The sequence below is a fragment of the Lissotriton helveticus genome, chromosome 4_1, assembly GCF_964261635.1.
Source record: "Lissotriton helveticus chromosome 4_1, aLisHel1.1, whole genome shotgun sequence".
NCBI classification, from domain to species: Eukaryota; Metazoa; Chordata; class Amphibia; order Caudata; family Salamandridae; genus Lissotriton; species Lissotriton helveticus.
In genome coordinates, this window is record NC_136063.1 from 1,551,669,393 (window position 1) to 1,551,688,538 (window position 19,146).

The following is a 19,146-nucleotide window of genomic DNA, read 5'->3' on the forward strand; positions in this document are numbered from 1 at the left end:
AAATATATTGGTTGAATATGGAGGGATGGCATTTTCAAAAAATTTGCGTGCAGTTTTGTAAAAATCGCAGCATTTTTACAAAACTGCCGATTTTGCGATTTTATTGTAAATCGCGAAATCCTGGAGGGTCTGTTTAGAGGTTTGTATTATGCACAACATCTCAGAATATTCAACATATGCTGGTTGTATAGCTTTTGACCTCTGCAGAGAGACAAGTGCAACAGGTGTAACTGTGCAACTGGTGTCATTAGTATATTTACAATTGGTTTACTTCAGCAAAGTTATAGTGACAGTATATATCAAGGAAAAGACATGCAGGTTGTTAAATAGTCAGTAGCGTAGCAAGAGTGCAATGGACTATGGAGCAAGCTGGTGTGACAACATTAATTGGGGTGCAGTGGGCCCATTACACCGACAAAGTCATTCGTTGCTTTATTAATGTGTTTGTAATGTAAAAAGGTTTCACTCGAGTTCTGTATTCTGGAATTACTGACGCTATGCATTAACTAAATCCTATTGTATTTCCATTCCTTTAACAGGGTTCCCACGACTCTAAAGATGTCAGACGAAGAGTGTTCGTTTATAAATGTCAAACGAGCTATGAAGCACAGCACCCCAGTGTTTTCCATGTTTTCCCAAAGCCTGCCATCACTGGAAGAAGAACCCGATTTAGAAATGCAAGAAACTAGCAATGAGCCATTGAGGCCACTGTACCCACATCCCTCCGAAGTAAGTCCACAACTCCAGCTGGCAGCCTCCCCACTGCCCGGCAATGCTACAACTATGGTACGGAAACGGCTGTCCACTGTCCTGGCTTCTGAGGAATCATCTGAAGAATCCAGCCTCCATGAAAGAGCATCGCCCCAAGAAGAGCAGACTGTTTGCAATGAGACAAAGGGTAAACGAGCACGCGCCTTGCAGACTGTAACCCAGTTCAAGGTAACAGGGTTGCCAGGAATCGCGGATAGAAAAGAAGGAAAGATGAAACGAAGTGAAAAGAAAAGATTACGACAGGTAAAGTGCACCTTGACAACTTAGCATAAAACGGAACCTGCCACATGGAAAAGGGTGTGAAAAATAGTGCTATTTTTCGTGATATTTTGCAAAATACCTTACACAATTTAGAAAATTATGCTTCTATAACAAAATGTGATTTGTATGTATCTTGCACGGTGCTTTTCCCATATGACATAAAAACAATTCCTACAAAATACCAATAGGTCAAGTAGAAAAATCCTCATAGCACGACACTTAAAAACAAGCCTTTGCACTGCAATAGGTCTCACATTTACGGCAGTATGAGCAATTGGCATTGTAAATCACAATGCCATTTATTTATGTGTTGTTTGTAAAACAGAGAAATACAAGGCATTGTCAAAATCCAACATACAAAGCTATTACAGCACAACCTTTTGACATAAGTTAGTTGAATAACCAAATAGCAGTATTGGTCATAGGTCAAACTGAATCCTGTAGTTTAAATCCCTACACCATGAGGATGATGAGGAAGAACCAATAAGTTCAAAATACTACAATCAGATCATCAGTAGAGGTTTCATATATACTTTATTAGTGTCCAAACATTAAAATTCCCAGCGCACAGTTAGCCGACACGTGTTCTGTCTGCACTCAGACTTTTTCAAGGCTGCATTGACAAATATATTACAATCAATGTGCTATAAACAAATTAGTGGTGGAGTTAAAACTATCTAATAAGAAAAAAGCAAATTGTCTTATACATTGGATGTACAGAACAAGATGATCTGATACAATGGAAGATAAACCAAAATCCTACAACAAAAGCCACTTGTAAAGATACAATGTATCTACCACTAGAGAAGAAAAAATCAAGAAGCACCAAGAGTAAGAATAAGAAGAAAGTCTAGGTATCAAAAACCATGATGTACCCGAACGTGTAATAATAACAAATATATAGAAAATAAAATATACACCGTATCTACAGCTAGAAAAGAAGAGCTCAAAACGTGAACTGGCTATTGACTCCAAGGACAATGGTATGTGATACAGTGGTACCATCCCCAGCTATAAATACTAAAATACCCAGTACTGGGTATAATTTTGATAAAATAAAATAAAGGCACACCCACCAAAAAAGGGATGTAAAGCAGACTGTAATGGATGGGTGGTCTGTCACTGCAGCACATCAAATGCAGGGCTGGCTTTAGGGCAGTGCGACTGGTGCGCTCTGGGCACTGACCTATGGAGGGGGCACCGACCTTAGAGGGGGTTCTGTGTTTAGCAATAGCTTATGACTGGAGAGATGAGGGACACTTTTGCCTGGTGGTAGTGAGAATCCAAGGAGGCGGTCAAGGGGAGTGGCAGCGGCAAAAATTATTGTCGTACCGGGCGCCACCAGCGCTAAAGCCGGCCCTGATCAACTGAAAGAGAATCCAGAGTCAAATGAATGTGGCGTAATATGTATCATCAAGACTATATAAGGAAAAAAAATATATTGTTACTACTGTATACTGTCACCACACCAGGGATCCGAAAAACCCTTAACATACAAGTTCTACTACATGATCACTGTGTAGATAACTGCTGTTTTGTAAACAAGATCCGCAAAATGGGCACCCTGCATACAATCATAGCAGTAGTTAAACTAGACCGTGTAGCTACATTAGTAGTCTATAGTAATGAACACATATAATCTGAATGGAGCTAAACTAAACAATCACTGTCATCTTGGATCTCATTGAGCAAGGTGTCAAAACATAATGCAAATGGCTCCGTGTCCCTCCATAATAAGAGACCCATCTGGAAGTTACAATCAAAAAAAGTTGATGTCCTACCATTTAGATGTTAAACTGTATACAAATTAGCCACACCTCAAAAGGTCGAATACCGAGACATAGTCAACATTGAGCCCCAGAATAGGAGGCTGCTGGCAGGGCGTCACTGGTAATCACAGTGGTATTGATACCACACTCACCATGCAAATATGTGCCAATGCCACATTTGAAAATAAGCAAAACTATTAGAGTCTCACAGAAGCGCAGCCGTCAAATGACACAGTGCTGGCTGCAATGGTAAATATGAGACACCATAAGGCAAAGTGGATATTATCCTAGTCTTCTATCATGGTCTTCTATCATGGATAAGAAATACTTAGACTCACCCATCAAATGTGTCCCAATCACTTAAATTCGTAAAGTTAATTAAATACAACAGCGGTGCATGCTGCCGTCATAACGGACACACGATGGTACTGGTAATCCAGGAAGGGTAAATATTCCTTGGATACCGTGGAGTAAACCTTGATAAGTGTACCCCTAGAAACAAAGATACGTACGAAAATGTTAGATATTTTCACAGAAAGTATTGAATGTGCTCATATATTCGTCGTGTCCATGAACCTAAATATCCCTCACTTCAATGATCTAGTCTCCACTCCGCAATCGCACGTGTAGGAAATCGCGGAAGATGTAAATAATACAGCCCTTGCCATCAGGTTCTTTTAAGCAAGCTGAATAACGTCACATGACAGTGAACACATGAGCGCAACGTCACCCCTAATTACGGGAATCTGAGAAAGGACATGGACATTGGGCCGCCGTATTGGAGTATAGTGCCTGGCCTAAGTATATTCTCATATTCTAATTGAATAGTAATATGCCAAGTCGAGACAATGTCCTGAAGGGAAGTGAGCTAAAATAATTGAGGTGAGACTATAGCAATCCCACCACCAACTAAAATATACATGGGGTGAGCAAATGTCGTTCCCACAGTTGTACCTTCTCAATAGTAATGGTACAAAATAATCTGCCGCCTAATAACATTCTATACAGGGAACAACAGAAGTCACCATTTTACATTATATGAAATACACCTCCAAGCGCATCAAGCCGTACAGCTCACAACTGCAAAAGCATACCAAGTACGTACATCCGGAGAATTCGACCACCATAATAATGTCTAATAATGTTCTGTGTACAGAACATGAATTGTCGCCATGGCATAGCTATACCTATAGTACTATTGTGAAAGGTTCAGCTGCCTAGTTACATTCTATACAAAGAATGGACAAAAACTGTATGCAAACTGCCCAAGGGGTTCAATAGTTTGATTCCACTGTGTACACTGTATGTGGAACCCCTAAGGCTACACCTGTCACCTCAATAAAGAGGTAAAATAGACGCATGGGGAATTAACCACCTGTTGTTGGCTATCAAGAGAGTCTTAATTGCTATCATAGGATAAGTGCTACATCCAAGGTCAAACGCCAAGTTAATTAGGTGTGAGGAACCAATAGCAAGAGCAGTAAAACTACATAAAATATCAAAGTGTATCGCCCTATCAGGCAGGCCAGGAGAGAGAAAGAACCCTATACTGATGCAGTTGACAAATGCCAACAGAATGTGTTCAGCTCATGCTGATACTGAATATTAGTAAGCCCTCGAGACCAAATGTATGAAAGACAGTTCGAAGAAATAGTGCCTATGTAATCTGGATATGGAGAGTCACATAATAAGTTGTCCAACTAATTTGGACATGAAATGAGAGTGACGATTCAAGGGAATATTACCTGTAAATTCTTGATGTTCATTATCCCCCTGTTCAGGTGTATTGTTGAAATAGGGGTGAAATGTGTCTTGAGTCCCAACACAAAGACAGTCATAATAGATAAAGGAAAAGAAAGGGTCACAAAAGGGTCACAAATAACCCGGGGTACATTCCTAGTAAGTTCAGAAGTACATAGCGCACATACAATAGAGGGATGATTGAACTTGAGGAAACCCAAGATTGCCACAAGACCAGTTATCTAATGAAACTAAAAGTCATACAGGATAATTGAACATGAAACAAAAATGCCAACAATAATTACAGCTATGCATTATTTGACATGTTGGAAGGCAACAATATTAGATAGTAAACAAGATTACTACCAGGCAGTTGATGTAATGTACATTCAATCTCGTAAAAAAAAATTAATTCTCTGTTTGTATTGAACCCTTGATCCACCGCTCGCAATTTTATGAGCCATTTGGATTCTAGTTTTCTTAACATCTTCGCTGCGACGGCTATTCCGCCGCAGCGCTAAGGGGGCGGGGGGCAGCGCGGCGCTCACACGCTGGTGACGGAACCGCTCCGTCACCAGCCTCGGGTGAGCTGTGCTGATGACGGAGCGGTTCCGTCATGACCCCGCCCACTCAATAGAACGTGCCACACAGGCGCGAAATCAGCGTCGCGCAGGTGCGTCGGCACAGTGCTACCGCGGCTGATGATGGAGCGGTTCCGTCATCAGCATGGAAAGAGTTAATGCCAATGTTCTATCCCCTTCTCGCAGATTGTTTTCAACTACAGAAACCCTGTGAAATCTGATTCATAGTACTTCCCAATTTGAATGTAATGTTAGGGGATAGTTCTCATTGCCCTTACTAATCGCTCTAATGTGTTCTTGTACTCTTTCCTTCAGCGGTCTAATCGTCCTGCCAACAAAGATTAGATTACATTGACATATGTTGCAATACACTATGAATTTTGTATTACCATTCATAAAGTGACGTATCTTGTATTCCTGTTTGGTGTTGTAACTGAAGCTAGTCTTCTTGTTTTCTGCAAATTGGCACACATTACACATCGAACACTTAAAGAAACCCTTGGCTTTAGCTGGTAACCACATGTTGGTCGGTTCACTGGTTGGATTGATGTTAACAGAGGGACTTAGTGTATTCCTCAAAGTCCTGCCCCTTTTTTAAACAATCCCGGGCTTTTTGGATACATAGGGATCCAAGTCACGGTCTAACTTTAGAAGTTGCCAGTGTTTGTTGACTGTTTTTTAAAAACCTGACTGCTATGTGAGTTGAATTGAGTTATTAGTGCAATCCTGTCTCCTTCAGATTTGTTCTTTTAATTCTATTAAACCTAGTGTGGGACTTTTCTAGTAACGAGTGATCATAGCCCCTAATCAGGAAGCGCCGTTTAAGGGTTTCCACCTCTTGTTGGAATACAGCATCATTACTACAATTACGTCCGAGCCGGGTCATTTCGCCAAAGGGTATGGCAAGAATTTGGGAATCAGGGTGTGCCCTGCTAGCGTGTAACACTGAATTACATGCTGTATCTTTGCAGAAAGTTTACATTCTGATTTACCATTCTCAATAAAGTGTAATGTCCAAAAAATCTATGTGGTTATGATTAATATTATGGGTGAAGCTCAGATTGTACTGATTGACATTGATATGTTCTATGAAGGCCTCAAGGGTTTCATTGTCACCTCCCGAGATCATAACATTGTAATCAATGAATCGACCTCAATAGATAATGGGGTTCGTCAAGTTCGGCGGACATGCTTTCCAAATGTGCTGTTCTTAAATAAAATATAAATATATAAATATATATATATATATATATATATATATTCACTGAAAAAACCATAGGTTATAGACCATATATAGTTAGGAATTAGCATTTACAAAACCTTGAAAATTCACTGAAAAAACCATAGGTTATAGACCATATATAGTTAGGAATTAGCATTTAAAAATCCTTATTTTACTCACACAAAACCATTGAAATTCCATATATAGTTAGTTGTACTAACTATATATCGCGCACCCGCAATCCACTGCTGATGATGTCACATATTACATCATTCATGACATGGTCAGTGACATCACTGATGACATCACTGATGACATCTCAAATGACATCACTGATGACATCACTGATGACATCTCAAATGACATCACTGATGACATCACTGATGACTACATCCAGTGACTGTATAATTCTGTAAAGTTAAAATATGTCTTACATATTGAAGAATGAGTGGATGTATAAGTGTCTTGATGAAGGATTTAGTAGGGGCATGACTGACTGTATGAGTGACTGATTAAATGTGTCTCACTGAGTGCATGGGTTAGTGACTAAACTGTCTTAATTTGTGCATCATTATGTCTGTTGTTCTGTAAACTGCTGCATGTGTTGATCAGTAGCTATATGATTAACTGTATGGGTTATTGATTGGTTGCCCAAGTATTTGTATGGGAGACTGAGTGTGTGTGTGGGTGGCTGGGAGGTGTATGACTCTCTGCATAGATGTGTGAGCAGTTGATTGACTAGATGTATGGGTTCAAAATTGCATGTGGAAACAGCTGTATGGGCAGTTGACTGTGTGCATGAGTGTATTGGTGAGTGAATGGATATCTCAGTGCTACATGTTAAAGTAAGTACATACGTAAAATACAGTACATGTGAGAGTTGACATATATAAATAACTGTGCATAAGAGCCAGTGAATGTGTGAGTGGCTGTATGGATCATTGTGAACTTGTATCCAGGATTGTATAAGTGAGTAAATATGTTTTAGTATATGTTTGAATAAGTAAGGTGTGTATAACTGTATAGTTGAGGAAATGGAGGTGTGATTGATTCTTTGCATGACTGACTAAGTGTCTGAGTAACTCCATGGATGAGTGACAGTCTATGAGTGTCTGTTTACACTGAGTGTATCTAAGGTTATATTAGAGTCTGAAGAGGTTCATCGTATTATCACATGAATGATGTCATCAGTGATGTGATCAGTAATGTCAAATGAGATGTCATCAGTGATGTTATCAGTGATGTCATTTGAGATGTCATCAGTGATGTCATCAGTGATGTCATTTGAGATGTCATCAGTGATGTCATCAGTGATGTCACTGACCATGTCATGAATGATGTAATATGTGACATCATCAGCAGTGGATTGCGGGTGCGCGATATATAGTTAGTACAACTAACTATATATGGAATTTCAATGGTTTTGTGTGAGTAAAATAAGGTTTTTTAAATGCTAATTCCTAACTATATATGGTCTATAACCTATGGTTTTTTCAGTGAATTTTCAAGGTTTTGTAAATGCTAATTCCTAACTATATATGGTCTATAACCTATGGTTTTTTCAGTGAATTTCATTGGTTTTTTAAAAGCTAATATCTGTAGCTGTAAAATGTATTCTTCTTTAAATCCAAAAATATATTTTATGTTTATTAATAATTTTGTTTTTTAATACTTTTTTTTTGTTCGCTCCCGGTTCGCGAACCGGGAAGCTTCCCGTTAGCTCATCTTGATGCCGCGACCCAGTCCGTGAACCGGTAAACGTTCCGTTAGCGCAACTGCCGCGTTAGAAATCAACATCGTGACGCGTCACGGAAGCGCGACGTATCACATTGTCGCGTAATGCGTCTTATGACGCGCCGCGTTAGCGCACCCGGAAGTGCTCCGGTACGCGAACTGAGACGCGAAGCGCAGCTCCCCGGAAGCGATCCGCGGCGCGTCGCGAAAGCGCGACGTATCGCGTTGCAGCGTAATGCGTCTTATGACGCGCCGCGTTAGCGCACCCGGAAGCGCTCCGGAGCGCGAACCGAGGCGCGAAGCGCAGCGACCCGGAAGCGATCCGGGGCACGTTCCGCAGCGCGTAACTTAAGCGTAAGAGGTCATGTGACTTGTTAATAAAACTTTTCATTGGTTCATTTCACTTTTGGTTTCATAATGATGTAAGGCTAGGTCAGGTGACCTAAAAATAACACTTTTCATTGGTTTAGAACTATTGTTTTTCCCAAATGATGAAAACCCCTCCTTCTTTCCTCACTCTGACTTTCATCTTTGTGAGAGGAAGACCTTTTTGGATAGTTGAGCAATGGCTTCATTAGTTGCTTCAGCTGGTGCACCCCCACCACCACCTCCACCTCCTCATGGGAAGAGAGGACCACCTCCCCAGTTCATCAGCAACACAGAGGAGGAAGAGGATGAACTAGAGGAAGAGGAGACAGAAGGACCACAGTTCTTACAAGAGGTGCCCCGGGTTTCCCATCGGGAAGCCAGTTTCATTTGGCAGTTTTTTAAAATCCCTCAAGGGCAGAAGAAAGTAAATGCTAGGTATGTCACCTGCCTCATTTGTAAAGACCGATTATCTAGAGGCACTGACAAAAAGTATAGCTACGGTAACTATACAATGCATCGTCACATGACCAGGTGGCATCCATTGAACTACAGCCAGGCGGAGATACGTGACATGCAAGATAACCCAACAACAACTCCTGTGGCCAGGTCAACATCACTGATATCGTTGACAGGAGCAGAGGCACGGGAAACCGTGCCAAACATACAAGAGAACTTTGCTCATATGAAATTTACTTGTATGTATTGCGGTGCATTGCTGTCATGTGGTAACATGAGCATTACGTTAATCAACTTAGCTTATGTAAATCACAATTGCCCTAACCGCCCCAGACAGTAATCTTTTTTTTTGCTCCTGTTGAGCCCTTTTCAATGCCTGTTTTTTGTTGTTTCCCCTCCATCAAAAACAAAAAAAAACATAAAACTGTTCAAAAAATACAAAAAAACCAAAAAATGTTCAAAAAAAAAAATAATATATAAAACAACAAAAACATTAAAAAAAAGTTATTTTCAGAACTACCTCCCCTTTCAAAAAAAAATTGCTAGAATGTTTAGCACTCTGGCAAGCTCTATTTCTTTTAGTTCGCTTCCCCGTTCGCTTCCCGGTTCGCGAACCGGGAGCGAACCAAAAAAAAAAAAAATAAATAAAAAGAAGAGTAAGTATAAGGGAAGTAAACAGAGAGTAATGTTAAAAGAAAGACAGCATTAGGGAGTAAACCAGAGATACTGTTTAATAGATCTATTTACCGAAGAAAAGATGGAAGAGGGTATAATTGTGAAAAACAAAATAGATAAGGAAGTGAAAGAAAAAAAAGAGAGTAGAACAATAACAAAGAAGAGTTTCTTGGAGAATGTGAGTGAATCGTTTTTGGCCACTATAGGTGTGGCAGGGTATACTCAGACATGAGTCCCTTTCTCACTGCTCCATCAGGATTCAAGCAAGCCGGGCCGAAGAGGCTGAAATGCCAGAAACCGGTCCCCGGTAGCTTGTCTCCTTTCTGGTGAAGAATTGGCTTGGTAGTTTGGTCTGCCCTGTTCCCATGAGGCACTGGGCCAGGGACAGACTAATTTGCATATAGCCAGGTTCTGAGCTGGGATGGGGCAGTGAGATAAATAACGGTGATGGATCAAGCCCTGATCTTTGGACTGGGTAAGAGTGGTCTGCTTAATTCAGACACTCTGTTCATCACCACCCCCTTTTCTGAATCGTTTTTGGCCACTATAGGTGTGGCAGGGTATACTCAGACATGAGTCCCTTTCTCACTGCTCCATCAGGATTCAAGCAAGCCGGGCCGAAGAAGCTGAAATGCCAGAAACCGGTCCCCGGTAGCTTGTCTCCTTTCTGGTGAAGAATTGGCTTGGTAGTTTGGTCTGCCCTGTTCCCATGATGCACTGGGCCAGGGACAGACTAATTTGCATATAGCCAGGTTCTGAGCTGGGATGGGGCAGTGAGATAAATAACGGTGATGGATCAAGCCCTGATCTTTGGACTGGGTAAGAGTGGTCTGCTTAATTCAGACACTCTGTTCATCACCACCCCCTTTTCTGAATCAAAATCAGATTAAAACATGTGGAATAACAGAGAGAAAAAACAGAAAACAGAAAAGAAAAAATAACAGAAAAAGATTAATTGAAACAGCAAAGAAATGTAAATAACATAGAGCCATATCATCAACATAGGCAATAAAAGTTTTGCAGCTTTTATCGGCAGAAATGTGTCGCTAAAGCCGCTTTTGCGGCGGAAAACTGCCGCTAAAACCACTTTTGCAACAGTTTTCTGCCAATAAAAACAGCAATTATTTTATTGGCTGTGTTCATAATATGCCCCTTAGTGTGCTTCAACTACACAGAAGAAGCATAATGAACAAGTAGTGAAAGAGTGATCAGTCAAAGACACTAAGAGTAATAGAGACGGAGTGAGTGAACAAGAGTGAGGAACTATGAGAAGAGAGGGACTGAGAAAAGGAGTGGAAGGAGTAGAGTAAGTAGGTAATAGAGAAAAGAATGAGGGAAGTAGCAAAGGCAGGAAACTGAGGGTTAAAGAAATGAAGCTGTCGAACTACTAGTAGGTGAATCTGATAGAAATGTAACGAAAAGAGTACAAAACATTTACCTTATAATTGTCGTTAACTTACTCACTTTTTGTTTTTATACTTTCAATCTGTGAAAGAGATAACAAACATTTGAAAAATATTAAAACATGTATTTAAAAATTAGAAAAGACAAGGGAAAAGATTGAAGGAGAAACAGTTTTTCAACAACTTTGACACTTACAGAAGCTCCTGCTTCTCCAGGCCCCCTACACAGTCCTAAAGATATACATTTTAAACTAACAGTATCTTGATGCAGATGAAGGGAGGCCTATCTTGGAACATGGTGCATCTTTTGCACTGCTGTTGTCTCACAAAAGTGACACAATGGCAGCGCAAAAGAGGTGCACAATCATCATAAAACTGTTCCTAACATTTTAAATGATTGTTTCAGGATGGCAATAAGGTGTGTCCTATCCAGACGTTTGTTTGAGGTGAGGCCTACTCAGGGTTCCAAATGAAATTTCGAGTTGTTGAAGAGAACAGAGGACATAATACATGTGAAGGCCTACCAATGAAGTAAGTCATGTCCACTTCACTCTTGAACAAAGGCCAGACCTCTTCTGTGTCCGTGGACAGACCTAAACTTCATCTGCACAATGTCATTCGTAAACTTAGGAAACACAGGTGATGTAATTGAAAAATGTGGAGTTTCTTTTCCTCATTTCACTATCACATCACCTGTGTTGCCTTTGGTTAGGTATCTCATAGTGCAGATGGAGTCTAGCATATCAAAGAGTACATAGAAGTTGAGCAGTATATACAACAATTTTGATATTTACAGAAGACTTAGCTTCTTATCTTGTTGGAGATGAAATGAGGACTGTCTTGCAACATGGTGCATCTTTTGCATCACTGCTGCATCGGTTTCATGTGGCACGGGTTTTTTACAGCATGACACTTCTGCCTAGATGCATCAATTTGTAATTTTGTCGCCTCATAGCAAATCTTTTGCACCGCCGCTGCATCACAAAAGTGACGCACAGTGGCGCAAAAGAGGCATACACCTATCATAAATCTGTCCCTAACATTTGAAATGATTGATTCAGGATGACGATAAGGTGTGGCCTCTCCAGAGGTTTGTTTAAGGTGAGGCCTACTCAGGATTGCATATCAAATTTATGCTTGTTGAAGAATACAGAGGCGATAATACATGTGAAGGCCTACCAATGAAGTAAGTCATGTCCACTTCACTCTTGAACAAAGGCCAGACCTCTTCTGTGTCCGTGGACAGACCTAAAATTCATCTGCACAATGTCATTCGTAAACTTAGGAAACACAGGTGATGTAATTGAAAAATGTGGAGTTTCTTTTCCTCATTTCACAATCACATCACCTGTGTTGCCTAGGCTTAGGTATCTCATAGTGCAGATGTAGTGCAGCATATTAAACAGTACCCAGAAGTGCAGCACTGCATGCAACAACTTTGACACTTACAAAAGCTTCAGCTTCTGCATGCCCCCTACACAGTGCTAATTATATACATTTTAAACTGATGGTATCTTGCTGGAGATGAACTGAAACCTATCTGGCAACATGGTGCATCTTTTACACAAAAGTGACCCACAATGGAGCAAAAGAGGCGCACGGCCACCATAAATCTGACCCTAACATTTTAAATGATTGTTTCAAGATGCCAATAAGGTGTAACCTATCCACAGATTTGTTTCAGGTAAGTCCTACTCAGGGTTGCAGATGGAATTTAGGTTTGTTGAAGAATACAGAGGAGATAATACATGTGGAGGCCTACCAACGAAGTGAGTCATGTCCACTGCACTCTTGAACAAATGTCAGACCTCCTCTGTCTCCAGGAACAGGCCTAAACCTCATCTACACAATGTGATGTGTAATGTTAGGAAACACAGGTAATATAATTGAAAAACGTGCAATTTTTTTTGCTCATTCCACAATCATATCACCTGTGTTTCCTTTGCTTAGGTATCTCATTGTGGAAATGTAGTCTATCATGTGAAAGACTACGTAGAATATGAGCACTGTATGCAACAACTTTGACACTTACAGAAGCCTCTCCTTCTCCATGCCTCCTACACAGTTCTAAATGTACATCATAAATGCAAACAGTACAGAATTAATTATACATGTTAAATGGTTTATTTTTGCTGTTCTCAGAATGTATCAAATTTCACTAAAAACAGTGACTTGAAGGTATTCATCATATAACAGCGGGGAAAAAAAAACACAATCAAAATGATTGTGTTTAAAAAACCCACACAACATAACAAATCAGAATTCCGAACTCCTTAAAGTTAACTTACTTTCCATGACGTCGAAGGATGTCCTATGAACAGCTTACACTCTGTTGTGCTGTTATTACTTTCAGACCGCCACTTTCTGAAAGAAAACCTCCATCGTTTTGAAAAACATGTTACATACAATAAATGACTTCTTGCTCTCTACCACACGTTTCCACAAGGCCAAATCATGTCAGAGCCATTTATAACTCTTAGAATTCTTGTAAGCCAATCCCGTCATGTTGTATTTCCGCAACTTTCACAATTAAAATGTTGAAGATCATTTTCACAATCCTGGACTAGTAAGATCTTCCCCTTCTTGCTCAGTCATGTTCTACATTTCCTATGACACTGATACTGCTTACTATGAAGCAGACTTACACTATCTCTATGACTACTACAATTATTTAATTCTCTACATCACTTTTAATCACAAAGCAATATAAAACAGTAGACAGAATTGCAGACTTACATTCCCTCTACTCCATGTTTTGATTGGCTGCTTCAATTTGCTTATAAAAAGAAACAGTTTTTCTGAATTCATTCAAAGAGCAATTATTTCTCCATGACGTCCAGTGTTATGGTAAGAAGTTATGTCTCTGTACTACACTTATCCTCAAGGCCAAATCGTGTAGGAGCCATTAGAACTTCTTGAAATTCCTCAGAGCACATCCCGAGATTCTTTCCCTAAAATTTTGGTTTTAAAAACACCAGGTAAGAGTTTTTAAGGTCATACGGCAATTTTTTTTTAAAAATTAAAACAGAATCATTGCAGAATGACCAGCCATTTCTAGACTTTAAATAAGCTGTGTAATGTCCTGATGTTATTGAAGGACCGTCATGATATATAATTGCTGCAGTTACAAAAGTCCTTCCTGATTTTGACAACTGTGAAGCCACAACATTTTTAATTAAAGTTGTCAATTTTGTTCCATCAGGCCTACATCGTTGGAACATTAAAATAACATACTGGCCATATGTTCGTATAAATAATGTGGACATCATTTCAGATTTACATTGGCTACACTCCATGTTGTGATCAGCTGCTTTTACTAGTTTATTAAAAGAGACTGATTTACTGTCTGGCAAAGTTAAATATATAAATCTTTCTGAGTCTACACTAGTAGTACTTGATACCCTACAATTCTCGCAGTCATGCTGCCATTGATAAGAAAGCCCAAACAGGTGATCTACATCTACATCTACACCTTCAGCATGCAATACATCAAGCATATACATTAAAAACTCCTGACAATCTTGCTGAATATTTTGAGAGAATTGTGTTTGGCCTGAACATCTGTCTAACAGATTTCGAATTTCAGACACACTATCTATTTTTGTTCTATCAGTGCTACATTTCTCTGACACAGAATTTAACAAACTGCAAAATCTTTGATCAGAATTGACCACAATCTCTTCTTTTACATTTTCTAGAGAAAACAAAACATTAACCACTACATTAGCATAGCAGTTGACACCAGAACTGTTTTCAAATTGAAAACCAACAACATCTTCAACAGAATCCTTTTTGTTTCTGCTTATAATTTCAGGTTCATCGACTTTTCGTCTTTTTTCTACAACCTCCCCAGTATTGGTCACATTTCTTTGTTTCCGGCCTACCACACGTTTCTCAAACAAAGGATATTGAGGCAAATGTGGCGCATACTCTCTTCTTAACCTATTGTATTCCTTAACACAATCTAGATCCGCACAAATATTTGTGACATCACACTCAATCAAGTACAATCCCGATAAAGTTCTAACTCGTGACAATGCCACATATGCCATACCCTCCTTGAACACAGAACTGCCAATATTCACCAATGCACTGTCTACACTTAAACCTTGCGATTTATGGATTGTCACCGCATATGCCAAGCAAACAGGAAACTGCTTACGGCGAACATATAAGTCTTTTACAAGCAAAAATCTAGCAGAACAACGACCAATTAGCTGTACTTCCTCAATGCCATTAAATTTAATTTTTAAAAATTCAATTCCATCTCTATTTCTGTATTTTACAAAATCAACAACATTACCCATTGATCCATTTACCAGACCTCTTTCAACATGTAAATTCCTTCTTAAAATTATACGGCAGTTCAAGCACACATTCAGAGTCTTTTCAAAACCTGCAGTTTTAGATATAGTCTTCTCTAATGAATCCAATTTTGTTTTCAAATTCTCAGACAAAATAATTGTTGATCCCATATGCTCTACTCTGTCAATAGCTTCCAGTTTCACAATCTCTTGCTTTTCTAAATGCAACATTTTGTTGTTGAATTTGGCACATTCTGCAAGAGTTGGCATCAAACATATTCCAGATTTCTTCTCAGTAATTTTCTGAAAAATATTCTCAGGCACAACATCTTGTTCTGGATATAAATTTGACAGTGATCGTGCATGTAAAGCTTCTTTCCCATGCTCGGTCACTTTTCCAATTCTAACATCTTGTAGAATAGTCTTGTAAACTTCATCCTTCGCCTGACGCATATTTTCATGCAGTTCAGCATAATTGAAGTTTAACCATATATTGACGTTGCCAATGCTCCCTAGGCACTTCCTGGTATCTTCATGCGTGAGCATTTTGAACACAGGTTGCCCTTTCACTGGTGTCAGCTGCAGAAGATCTCCGAAAACAATGATGTGTTTGCCACCAAATAACACATCATACTCTGTTTTGAGAACTTCTTGCATTCTCAAATGCACAAAGGCAAGCATGACATTGGTAACCATGCTTACTTCGTCAATGATAAGAAGTTTCATTTTCCTCAAGATTCTTGAAACTTCACAACAAGCATCTCCAGATAGCTTGTGATATTGTAATTTGTTGTCATGCTCCACTGGCAGCATCAGTAAACGATGTAAAGTAATCCCTTTAATGTTATGTGCTGCCAGTTAATAAGGAAACTTTTTCCAGTTCCCGCTTCTCCACTCACGTACAGTCGGACAGGCTTCAACGACGTACATGAGCACTCTTTCTTCTCATGACTTAATCCATGATCAATTTGCATGGTAACTTCGTCATATATTTTCCTCTGCTCAACGTTGAGTTGTCTTTCCAACTCTTCTAAGTTAACCGCATCCTCCTGAGCATGTGCCATGGCTCTTTCCACTTCATTCATAGCAGTGGCAGCTTCATTTTCGAGAACAGGTCCTCCTAGTGGATCCTGACTCAATGAAGCAGAACTCTGACTGTCCTGAGAACTGTCTCTGGCAATCTCGGCTGCAATCGTTGCTTCCTGCTCAATTTCCGCATTCAACATTTCTACATATTTGGGAAAAGCAGGACATTCTATGGTCTCCTTGGCAGCATTGAAAGAGTCTTCGTAACAGAGGAAATCTCCAAGCAGTTCCTCTTCTGCACGCCAAGGCTTGAAAAGTTGCAAAAGTGCTAAATAGAAAAACTCCTTTTTTTCAGGAGATTCGCCACTCAATTTTCGATGGTTTACCAAATGGCATTTTCTTTGCTTGACCAGACATCCCTCACTTCCTATTACAGCATACACTCCTTTCTCAGTATCTTCTTTGATGTTCCTCTTGAATATGTAATTTTGAAGAACCTCATACAGACAAACATTCTCGAGGTGACTGCTTCGATTTGGATAATATGTATCCAACATGTTGGTCTTCAAAATGTCGGTACTGTTTGGCTCCTTTTCCGCCAAATACTCAATTTTCCCGCACAGGTTTCAGAACTCGATTACGCATTGCAGCAAGACCAAGACTCGCCCAAACGATACTCCTGGACTTGGCATAGAGACTTGCTGAAGACAACCGGTCAGAACATTCGTAAGCTCCGATTTCTCGATGCGACAACATCTTCAGACTGAAACTGTACAACTTCTTACTGAGGCTCTTTTCATGGGAAATGTCCTCCCACATATCCTTCAATTCTGTCTTCTCTTTTTTGGTGATGTAAGATGTCACATACCGAGCCACAGCCATACAGTTATCAGCCACAAACTGAATATCCATGTTAGCATTCCACATGGACAAAATCACCGGGTTGTAGTCGTTGATGTACTTGGACTCTTCGTTCCTCTTCAAATTGTATGTGTTTTTAGGTGATTTCTTCATCACATTATGTCGCAGCGAAGACATCAAACTGTTTACTCTTCCTTTAGAAATCACCGGTCGTGGAAAGCCGAAACGACATTTGGTGTAGAACTTGTCCTTGTTTCGGAATTTACGACGACAGTACTTTCCACATCGATGGCTTTGGAAACGTAGAACTTTTTCTCTTAGGCTTTTCTTCTCCTTTGCGTTAGGAACAGCACACGTAGAATACTGTTGTATGAAACTCATCACTGAGTCTTCTGGATCCGTTCCAAATTTAGGTGCATCCTTGATCCACAGCAGCATATGTATATGAGGAGCACCTCTTGCTTGGTACTCCTTTCTCCAGAAGAAATCCAACACCTCTCCAAGAGGTGGATTCTTCTTATTCATGATGAAAGACACCATAGCTTCAAATCTATGATCGAAGTACCGGCATACATTGACTGGATCCAAAGAGCACAGTTCTCCGGGTGTCTTGAATTCGATGTTTTCGATGTTTCCATTTGCCTCTCGTAGAAATTCAAGTAAGTCTTCCCAGCCATACTCGGCACAGCTCAGAGTGAGGAACCATGTGGGAGTTCCTAAGTTCCTCAGCATACATTTTAAATCACCATGACGACGGTACCAGTACTCATTAGTACCACGCTGACACGCCATGAGATTAATCAGGTGAGAATCCAAAATACTGTCTTGGACATTGACTTTATCCATAAAGTCACTTGCCGAGATGTTTTGCATGTGTATACCACTTTTCAAGATGTGGTTCACTGCATATGACAGTCCAGACAGATCGCTTTCAAACAGGAGATGAAACAAATAGGGAATGCATTGTCGAAACCTAGCATCTCCTGCATACAATCGCAAAGTCCGGTATGCAGAAGCAGGAATTTGATGAGGTCGCTCATCATATCTTCCTCCCTGACCTGTTGGAAAAAGCTGTGGGAAACACCGAGCTTCCAAACTTTCCTCCCAAACACTAATGGGACTCCCTTTGGCTTGTTTCATTTGAAACAACTCAATAGCATTCTCCATGACTTCCTTGGAATGCAAAGGATGAACACTATAATGTTCATATATTTCTTCACTAGTACAGGGTTCTACTTTCTCAATTTGACCAGCACACAAATCGCTATCCTCTTCCTCACTTACTTCCTCTTCTGCAACATATACATTCTTATAGTATTTATTATTTTTTTTCAAATACAATGTTGCCTTTTTAACTTTCCTAACATCCACTAAATCTTGCCATATTTTCTTATTCTTTGTCGGAACCCCATTAACTAAGATAACCAGAGGTTCCTCTTCCACTTTTTCTACTCCAATTGTGTTAATGTTTTTCTTCAAATCTAGAGGCAAATAAACAACTCTTCCCTTTAATCCTCTCTGTAAATCTGATGGAGGCAATTTCCCTGTCTTTGGCTCCATTCTTACAATAGCCTGAAAGGGATGGATACTTTGAATCAAAATAGATTCATAAGTATTTAAATCCTTAAATTCAGAAGGAATCTCAACCAATTCCAGATTATTATGAACTGCTCTAGCAGGCATCTGGTTTTGATTTAATTTGTTACAACAATAAGTACACACACGTTGATCCAATCCCAAATCAAAACAATTTTCTACCATCCAGTATGTTGTGAAATCCTTCCATTCACTATTATTTTCCCTTTCACTTTTTGCATATAAATCCACTAACTTAGTCTGATTCTTATAATAAGTGCGTCGACAACACACACAAGTGAAATTTGGCCTCTCACTTGATTTTACCTCAAACGTCGCAATTTCCCTCTGGAAATTATCTGTACTGGAAACCTGTACACTATCTTCCACATTACCCGC

At 39.8% G+C, this 19,146-nt stretch overlaps 1 protein-coding gene across 1 annotated transcript in view; it reads left to right on the forward strand.

The window, feature by feature from the left end:
* Positions 1–543: 543 nt before the first annotated feature.
* Positions 544–19,146, forward strand: part of CCDC201 (coiled-coil domain containing 201) — a 69,805-nt gene continuing 51,202 nt past the window's right edge. The window contains exon 1 of the mRNA XM_078685847.1: positions 544–1,014. Within this exon, the coding sequence (XP_078541973.1) occupies positions 559–1,014 (456 nt within the window). The 5' untranslated portion in view covers positions 544–558. The remainder of the gene's footprint in view (positions 1,015–19,146) is intronic.